Below are 9750 nucleotides of genomic sequence, written 5' to 3'. Positions count from 1 at the left end.
AAGCGGCGGAGGCGCAGCGAGACTCTTCCGGCGGGGAGTGATGACGGTCTGCCGGGGCCGGAAGCCGGAAGGCAGCCGGGAGGGTGTTCCGCGTTCGCGGGAGCGGCGGGCGGGGGCTGGGGCGGCGGCGGGGGCTGCGCCGCGCTCCGCCCGCGGCCGCTGGGGCGGCGATGACCGAGTACAAGCTGGTGGTGGTGGGAGCCGGCGGTGTCGGCAAGAGCGCGCTGACTATCCAGCTCATCCAGAACCACTTCGTGGATGAGTACGACCCCACCATCGAGGTGCGCCGGGGCGGCCGCGGCCTGGCCCACGGCGGGAGGGGGGTGCGGTGCTGACGGGCGGTGCGGTGCCGGCGGCGGGAGGGGGGTCGGTGCTGACGGGCGGTGCGGTGCCGGCGGCGGGAGGGGGGTCGGTGCTGACAGGCGGTGCGGTGCCGGTGGCGGGAGGGGTTCGGTGCTGACGGGCGGTGCGGTGCCGGCGGCGGGAGGGGGGTCGGTGCTGACGGGCGGTGCGGGGCCGGGGGCGGGAGGGGGTCGGTGCTGACGGGCGGCGCGGTGCCGGCGGCAAACTCTTCAGCGATTCCTTGCGCGTCCCCTCCTCGCTCCCTCGGGCGGCGCGTCGCCGGCCAGCAATGGCCACGGAAAGTCACCACCCGGCTGCCTAGGATGTAGAGTCTAGTGATGTTGTAGTGGTGGTATTCATAATATCTTTTTCTATCTGTAAACTGAGGAATTTCTTACAATGAACATGATTTTTCTTTCTGTAAGAAAGGTTGAGGGGGCTTAGGGTAACATTTTAAATGCTTATAGTTTTAGATACTGGTATTTTGGGGGGGGGGGGAGGTTAGAAAAGCTCCTCTGAATCATACTCTTTTTTAAAATATATTATTTTTATTTTTCCTTAACTCCTGAGGTAGAAAGAAGTACAATGTTTTTCTTAATTTAAAATTTGCTTATGTACTTTGCAGGATTCGTACAGAAAGCAGGTTGTGATTGATGGAGAGACGTGCTTGTTAGACATTCTGGACACTGCGGGACAGGAAGAGTACAGTGCCATGCGTGACCAGTACATGAGAACTGGGGAAGGATTCCTCTGCGTGTTTGCCATTAACAACAGTAAATCGTTTGCTGATATTAACCTTTACAGGTATGATCTGGGTCTTTACCACAGGGTGGGAAGACTGCAAAAGGCATAGGTCCCATTTGCTGTCAGACCCAGTGAAAACTAAATCATAGACAAATATTAAATTTCCAACTTCTTTCAGAAAGTTTTTCAACCTTATCTGCATTCTGTCCGTATACATGATTAGTTAATTGAGAGTGGGACAGTTATCTGAATTGTGCATGTCAGACGGTATTTAGAGCGTACAGAACGCGCTCTCTAAGAAAATGGGTAAGGAGGCAAGCACACGTCAGAGTGGAGTCATACAGGGACTAGAAGATGGAGCGTACAGAGTTGTTAGAGGTACTGCTGTAGGTTAGAACCCTTGAGGTCCTGTCCAGCTTTAATATATATTTTTGTACCACAGGGTTGTTTGAGTACTGAACTAAAATAGCTTTTGTATTTAGCAAATAGTTCCTAACTTTTTTTTTTAATTTGTCTTTTTAAAGAGAACAGATAAAGAGAGTGAAAGATTCAGATGATGTGCCAATGGTGCTAGTTGGGAATAAGTGTGATTTGCCCACAAGAACTGTAGACACAAAACAGGCTCAAGAATTAGCAAAAAGCTATGGAATCCCCTTCATAGAGACATCTGCTAAAACAAGACAGGTAAGACGCTTCTGTTCTTGGTCTGACTTCTTCCTGTATGCTAAATGCAGAGTGGTCTAACATTTTCCCCTGTGCTTTTTTCCTTATCTACAGGAGTAAGCATTTTTAATCCCATTTGCAATTTTTAGCTTTTGATTTCCCCACTCACCCTTAGCTTGAAAGAATTCTGGTTTTATCACTGGGCTAGGTCAGTACACAAATCACTTCAGACTGGTAGTGATTTTTCTTTCAAGTGGGTCATGTTTGTTAGAAGAAGAGAGCTTCATCTGCTCTTGCTGAGAAGTGGTCAGACTGCAGTTAGTCATCCCCGACCTGTTCCGTTTTCTTGGCTTCTTAATGAAGGCCAATTATAAGATTATGTCTACAGAAAGAACTCCCCAGGCTGGACTAATAGGCTTCTCCAGAGTTGCACTGAATATGTGGCCCTGTCCAGTCAGCTTGTGTTCTGCCTACATCAGTGTGGAATGAAGCAGAAAAGGTGCAATTATGAAGCAGTAGCCAGAAAATCCTAAGAATTCTGAAACGGAGGTGATTAGTCCGGTGGCCTGTTTCTCTTTAAACGGCTGTTACCCTGGACATTTGCCTCAGAGGAAGAGTTAAGAGTGTAAATGGAGAGTTTTGGGCAGAAATGCTAGTTTCTTTCTCTTGTAAGCTGTGGGATAAGTTGGCTACTAATCTTACTGTAGAAGTACGTCTTTCAAATACGTTATGGGATCCTGTGATGGAAAGAACAGTGATCTCAAAAGCTTCAGGAAAGAAAATACTTTACCTGGATCATTTGCATTCAGGGTGTGGAAGATGCATTTTACACACTGGTGAGAGAGATCCGGCAGTACCGGATGAAAAAGCTCAACAGCAATGAAGATGGGAATCAAGGCTGTATGGGATTGTCTTGCATTGTGATGTGATAAGGTGAGCTGTAATTTAAGTTTTTCATTGGCTTCTTGTCTGTGTATCTTTCAGCTGTTGATAAGCACGGCTTAGAAGTACTAGCTGTTATAGGTGGGGTTTTCCCCTATTATACAACCCATTAATACCCAGAAATTTAGATCCTACAATTAATTACTTCTCCAAAACTGTTTTTTCCCTCTAAGTAGATAGTGAAGCTTAAGAAGAGGAAATTCTATTCACAGCAACCTTTTGGCTGTAGCCTGTGGATTTCCACTGAACTGATAATTGTGTGATTTTCTGTATCATTCTTGTCAGTGTCTCCTTCCTTTGGGAAACCATTCTGACTATTTGGAGAATGTGTAATTTGTCTTGTACACAAGAAACACCTGAACTAGAAAGAGGAGTGTGCACAATGCTGCAGTCACCATTTGCTGATGATTGACTTCTGCGCAGCTTATCTCGAGCTGTGTTCCTCTGGAATATGCACTGTTTGAAGAGTAACCAAATAAAATAATGCAAGTAATGAAATTTATGAGTTCCCCAACTGAGTGAAATTCTTTTCAACGGTTACCTAAAAGATGTTGCTCATCACTGTAAAAACAGGTAGACCAGTTCAGGACTCGTACTGCACTGTTGCACTGCACATCCATCACAAAGCAGGACAGCAGCTAATTAGAGGTGCCTTTCTGTTCCAGATGCCAAGAATGCGTGGTTCAGATGTAGCTGCTGGACGAGTCTCGATGCTACTGTATTGCGTCTCATGCTGATGCCCTGCAGTATTTTGGTGCCAGTGACCAGAATCTTGGTACCAGTTAATTAGCACAAGGTCCTTTTCTGTGCTCCATCTGAAGAGAACATCTTTGGCGTCTACCTCCTTGCTCAGCTAATGGAGCAGTCGCATCTCTTGATGTACTGGGATTCTTTTCTCACTGTGTTATCTGGGTTTGTCCAAGAAGAAAACCAGTCACAAGAAAAATGAACTATAGAGACTAAATGCTGTGAAAAAGATGACACTTTACCTCTAGAGTAAAAGCTAGAAGTGATGTTTGTCCCCTTTCTATCGGATTCTGATTTGCAGTGCTGTCAGAGGAGCGGCACTAATCATTGCTTGGCAGGTAATGTCAGAAATGGTTTTGCCACCATGAATGCTCCTGTCATGTATCAGATTGGTATCTGCTCTCTGTGCACCTGTACAGCATATTTGCAACATCTCCTTTGTGCCAGGAGTACCACTTAACTGATCCTTCATTTTCTGTAATAAAAAGGAAGTATCTTTCCTAACTTAAGTGCCTGTTTGCTAAGAGGATCTGAAGTTGTCCCCTGTTCCCTTGGGTTGAGGGAATCCCCAAGGACTGGAATTTCTTGGGAGCTCATTGCCTTAAGCAGGCAAGTCTTGTGTGGGTGATCTCTTTGCCTGACAGGATACTAAAACTGGAATTTGTAGGCTGGAAGAGCCAGCAGGCACTTGTAAGACTCTTGAACTAGGGAGGGGGACATACTGGCTCTGCTTTTTATTTTCTTTGTAGGTGGAACTGTTTATATTCTATGTTGTTTTTCTGCAGCATTCAGATCTTTTCCAAGTTGGACCAAATTAGTCAGGTGTTCATTTTAACATTAACTGCCAACATTTATGGGCAGCGTCTCAACAGTTAATCTAGTAAGTGGAGGTTAGTTAGTTCGGACAGCTGTTACTCAGCTCTGCCCATAACTTGCAAATTATTTTATTCTAAATTATTTTCTTACCACCAGTCTCTTTGAGCATAGTCTCCTCAAAATGTCTCTCTGTAAAATGTGGTTGGTGAGTCTCCTTGTCAGGGAAGGAGCGTGGGATTTCAGGTTGACCGTGTTTGGTGCAGTGGTTGTCACGGACTTAGTACGTCCAGACTGAGGGGAGAAGGCAATGAGCTATAAGAGAAAACTGAGCTAGCTTCTGATTGCAGCATCCTTGCAAAATGAGGAAGGAAGTGAGTTCAGTAATGACTACGCAGAAGGCGTATGATATGCTGATGGGAATTCTGGGCTTGTTCTTGCAGCCTCAAAGTGCGAGAGAATTACTGCCTAAGCTGTGTGAATTCTTTCTAGAACAAAACGTTGTCACCTCATATAATTGGGATGTACAAATGTGGTCACTGTTGCAAAACTACCGGTGTTGCTCAGAATGCTGTGTCCTTCCCTAATTCTTGTGCTGCTGATTCTGGATTCGGTTCTGTGTGGTCAGACAATGTATCCCACAGCAAAACTGAATTCCCGGTTACTATCTGATGGAAGAGTAACAAACCTTCAGCCAACAGAGGGAGCGTTCAGTCAGCTGAACCAGCCTGAACAGAGAAATTGCAGGAGCCTTAATTTCAGTTTGTTGGTGTCAGATTCATACATCTTAATTTGGAGTTCTCAATTTCAAATGGAAATTAGAAATCAGTAAATACTGAGAGAATAAATTGTTCCTTTTAATATTGCTTTCTTCACTACTTAGATTCTTAATTCTTTTCTTGGAATGAAGAGGATCAGTCTGCATCATGTTTTCTTTATCCGTGATAATCCTTGTAAGTACTTCTTGCAATTTATCTTACCCTTGACTGACGGGACACTGATAAGAATGAAAAATGCTATATTTTTTACATAAAGCATTATTTTCTAGCAACATACACAGTGGTGGGCAGCATTATAGATAGTATTGGCTGTGACTTGGGTTGTTTGCTTGAAGATGGCCTCATGCCTCCAAGTTAAACATGACAGAATTACCATCGCTGCAAGCTGTCATGTCTGTAACCAGCAGTATTTTATGTGGTGCAAGAAGAAAAGTTATTTGTGAAAGCACTCTTTAAGGACTGTGGCAGGAGATCACTGTCTACTTCTAAAGAGATGTGTGTCACGCTGTTGTCCAGTTAATGACATTACACTTGGAAAATGATAGCTTTTGGGATACACATCTGGTCACACAGACTCTGCATTTTGGAAAGACAGCAATGTGGAGTTTGCAGTGGGTTTGAATGGTGAGATCTTGTCATCCGGGTCCGTGTATATTTTCTGATTATTTGGGAAACTTACGAGTTTCTTTCCTGGCAAGCAGGATTGCAGAGTTCAGAGCATGACTGCCTGCTGCCTGTGGCCGTGGAAGACTTTTTGCAGCTGTGTGGTCAAGTATGGAAAATTATTTCTTTTGGATGGGGGTTCATCATAGTAATTCTCTACATTGCATGGCATGTTCTAGTTGTCATTAAAAACGTACTAGCTGTAACTCCAAAAATTGTGGATTCTCAGAATTGTGTGAGAACTGGTAAATGCACCTACTTTCTCTTTGGTGTTCCCTTTCTCTTGGGCTATATAAAACCTTACAGGGGAAGAAGACCTGGTAAGGATAGGTCAGTATGTATTTCACCTTTGGAACCTTAGAGGAGGTTGCATCAGCTTTTAGGATGCTGCGGAGCTGACCTACACAAGTGATACTCCCCTCTGCATTATTTTGGGTTCAGATCTAGCAAGTGATACAAAACCAGGATGTTGTGTTAGTCATGAGTACGAAGTAAATGGTTGTACTTTGTTTCCAGTTATCTGTGTAAGAGAAACCTGATTTTGGAAGCAACTGGGAGAACTGAGGAAGGACAAAACCCAAAGAACTTTTGGTAAAATTATTTATAAGATAAGCACAGAAGTTCTTGTACAAGACAGGCCCCTGGAAAAGGTGGTTTTGTAGATTTAGTCCAAATATTATTTAGAACTAACAGCGTGACACTGTGTTAGTACCAGGCTAACTTTATTATCCTGACTGGGAAGATCAGGCATAAACAACTTTGAGGTAAAATATTAAAAAAGGGTAAAGCTCTTGGTCAAAAGTTACAAGTGCCAATAACTGAAAGAAATGTTTCTGTTATTGTTATGGACTGAGAACAGCTGTTTAATGAGATAGTATAACTCTGTGGCTTGTTATTGTTAGTGCCACTTTCCACGGTCTTGTTCAAGCAACAATGCTCAAGTTTTGTTCTTACTGTCATCAGTGGCATTTGGATAGTTACCATGATGCTTAAGCCATCATAATTTATAGTACAGTTCAATGACTTAGAATTGGATTTCAAGCAGCTTCAGGCCTATGGGGGAAGGAGAGTAGTGGAAGTTTGAATTACATTCTGATCCTCTCTGTGGTCCCCCTTTACTCCCCAAGCCTTGGGTGACTGTGTATAACCTCCAGGATGGTAGGGAGCTGTTGGGATCTGGACTTTTTGTCCAAGGGCTAATTTGTTGTTACTGTATAATTATTTGCTTTCAGTAATGCATCTCTTTTGGTTTGGATTGGAGTAAATTATTTTGCTTCTTAAATAACTTTTTAAAAGAATAAACTTCAAATTCTTAGGTTATTTATTCTGTGATAGCGATCTGGGCATGGGATCCACAACTGGCTTACAGGAAGCTTTTAACAATGCTATGTGTTTTCTCTGTGGGATCTAGATTTACTCAAACTGTCACTTCTGTAATGTGGCATGAACAGGTGTGTCATAAATGTTCACTATAGCACGAATAGGCAGTGAGAGTTGCTTTGAGATGTACCATAGGCTTGTTCCAGAGTCCAGTTTTAACTTCACCAGTCTGTCGTGACATGCATCTTATGTTTTATTTGCAGTGGGGTCCTTCACAATATTTTTGCTGACTTTGCCCTTAGAAAGGATACTTGCTAAGTCAAAAAAGGGGGAGGGGAAATTTCTTCACTTGGTATTCTAAGAGTGAAATCAGCTATAAAGGTACTGCTGTGTCCAAATCACGCTCTCTGTTAGGCTTTTAAGTTGCTTGATTCAGTCTTCTAAAATAATTCCCTGTTGGTTTTCTTCCTGCAATAAGGAAAATTGTGTTGGACCACACAGTAAGTGTGCTTTAAGTGTGTTTCTCCTAAGACATTGTGTCAGGCCTCTGGAACCCAGAGTCCAGTCTGTTTTCTGTGCAAGGAACTTAAGAACAGACTCCTAGTAACAAGGGTATAAAACTCCTTGCACTGTGTAGCTGCAGTAGTCACTGCCTGTTCCAAAACAAGAGACTCAGAATATGAGTACAGATGGGTGCTTAAGAGCAAGGGTTTCTTGACATATTAGGAAAGCTTTCCTCCAATATGATTGTTTTCTGTAACAATCTGTTCCTAGAAACTACTTCAGGCTTTAAGTACTTACTGACTTCTGTTGCATACTGGAACAGTGGCTGATTTAAACAGCCCTAGAGGAATCTGTGTAGGGAATGAATAATAGCAATGTGGGGAGAGAGGAACTTGCTGAGGCTCTTCGTAGTGCAAGGTACTGTTGGTCAAAGGCACACATCAAGGAATGCAATGCCCTTGTGAGCTTCCACATTACCCCCTCTCTGTTAATACTTTTCTTCAGGAACTGAAACCATTTTCTAGCAAAACTTGCCCTTGGGCTTCTATTTGGGCAGCTACCCCTGTGATATGGCTGTTCTGCTGGGCAATCTAGAGGAAGATCCTACTAAATCCCCATAACTGCCAAATTTCTGGCATGTTTAGCCGTTTTCTTTTGACTAGGTCTATGTGGAATGAAGGCATCTCAGAGATAAAAGGGGGGGGGGGGTTTAGAGCCACTCTGAAACCACTGGGTGTGAATTGCTCACTTTCTAGCTGAAAGAGTGGGAAGGTGGCTTGTTTGTATTCAGTACTTCAGTTCAAAGAGGCTGTAGATCTAACTTTAGCACAGCACACTCGAGCTTTACTTGTATTTCTGCCATGAACCCAACTAAGTTGACCCTGTGATTTAAAAAGCTAGGAGAGCAAGGGACTTCTTGAGGAAGATGACCTCTGCACCCTAAAGGTTATTTTTGGTTTCAGATGTGAATCCCAAGATCTTGATATATCCAGAAAGGTTAAGGACAGATACAGCCCCTGTGGGAGAGCAAACAAGCAGGATCCTGTTTTTATTGACCTTAAATGAAATAGTTAAACAGTACTGTGGTGTGGGGACTCACAAACTGGGGACTGAGTAAGAACAATTCAGAAGCTGAAGACTGCTATCAGCATGAGAGATGAGACCAGGTATTAGAGATCAAGACTGTAACAGCATCCCAGCTTTGTCCTGTTGGCTGCACCTCTGCATGTTGGGGGGCAGGGGGAAATCGAAATATATTCTTGGAGAATACCTGGGAAGCAGGGCTGAAACTCCCTGAATTCTGGAGAATTGCTTAATTGTAACCTATCATGTTTTGAAGTTGTGCACATCAAGTAGTGATCTCTCAGAGTTTCTGGATGTTCTGGAAATTACCTCAGCTGGAGATGCTGTGCCAGGTCTCAGCTCATCTGACTTCACTGACCAGTTGTGCCGCAAGCTTCCCATGTACCTACAGACAATATGCCGTGTTATTTCTAGCTCTGTATCTTATACAAGTAACTCTTTCACTTATTCCAGCTTTCTTCTGGGACAAGGCCTTTTCGTAGCTGTTCCTACAAAATATAGCACGGGAAAGCCCTTACAAGCACATATAATTCCAGACAATGTTGTCTTTTCCAGGGGTGCTAGCTTCTCCATTGCCTTCAATGTTATGACCTAAGTCACCTTTTAAATCGTCAGCAAGACCGTGCTGACTATAGTCTGAATGCTTTGCTTGACTTGTCTAGATTTCAGTGCAGTTTTTAAACTCCATCAAGAAGTGAAGTATAAACAAACAGGAAAAGACTGTTTCAAATCAAAACTATTGTATCCTTCTGACGTGTTTAGGCTTACTGCTTCCCACCAGGAAGCTTGAGTTAGAAGCTCAGAGTTACCCTGGCAACATGCAGGCCACTACAAATTTTGGCCATTTTCTTCAGACCGGAGCTGTTTTCCAACTTCATGTGAGAGAGCTGAAGTAGTTTTGAGGGGACCCTGGAGGTCTGGGTACAGCCCTCAATCATAGAGTCACAGAATGTCCTGAGTTGGAAGGGACTGGCAAGGTTCATTGAGTACGACTCCCGTCCCTGCACAGGACACCAAATTCACACTGTGTCTCTGAGGGCCATGTCCAAGTGCTTCTGGAATATCGCCAGGCTGGTGCCGTGATGCCTCCCTGGGGAGCCTGTACTAGGGCTCTACCACCCTCTGGGGGAAGGACCTTTTCCTAATTCCC

The 9750-nt window shown here is 43.9% G+C and overlaps 1 protein-coding gene across 2 annotated transcripts; it reads left to right on the top strand.

Annotated features, from left to right (window-relative positions):
* Positions 1 to 52: 52 nt before the first annotated feature.
* On the top strand, positions 53 to 3942 carry NRAS (NRAS proto-oncogene, GTPase). Of its 2 annotated transcripts, none has more exons than XM_075115200.1 (5): positions 53 to 281; positions 968 to 1146; positions 1611 to 1770; positions 2559 to 2682; positions 2977 to 3942. In XM_075115200.1, the coding sequence occupies exons 1-4, from the start codon at positions 171 to 173 to the stop codon at positions 2676 to 2678; spliced, it is 570 nt and encodes a 189-aa protein (XP_074971301.1). In that variant the 5' UTR covers positions 53 to 170; the 3' UTR covers positions 2679 to 2682; positions 2977 to 3942. The 2 variants fall into 2 exon arrangements, with proteins under 2 accessions (XP_074971301.1, XP_074971300.1); XM_075115199.1 differs by having other exon boundaries at positions 55 to 281; positions 3357 to 3942.
* Positions 3943 to 9750: the final 5808 nt, after the last annotated feature.

Source organism: Phalacrocorax aristotelis, chromosome 21 (assembly GCF_949628215.1).
Source record: "Phalacrocorax aristotelis chromosome 21, bGulAri2.1, whole genome shotgun sequence".
NCBI lineage: Eukaryota > Metazoa > Chordata > Aves > Suliformes > Phalacrocoracidae > Phalacrocorax > Phalacrocorax aristotelis.
The sequence above is the reverse complement of the archived record's forward strand: the minus strand, read 5'-3'. Positions and strand labels throughout refer to the sequence as shown.

Coding starts and splice junctions, on each gene's coding strand:
- NRAS (XM_075115200.1), top strand. CDS start 171: ATGACCGAGTACAAGCTGGTGGTGGTGGGAGCCGGCGGTGTCGGCAAG. Junction 1,147..1,610: donor GCTGATATTAACCTTTACAG/GTATGATCTGGG, acceptor GTCTTTTTAAAG/AGAACAGATAAAGAGAGTGA. Junction 1,771..2,558: donor CATCTGCTAAAACAAGACAG/GTAAGACGCTTC, acceptor ATTTGCATTCAG/GGTGTGGAAGATGCATTTTA.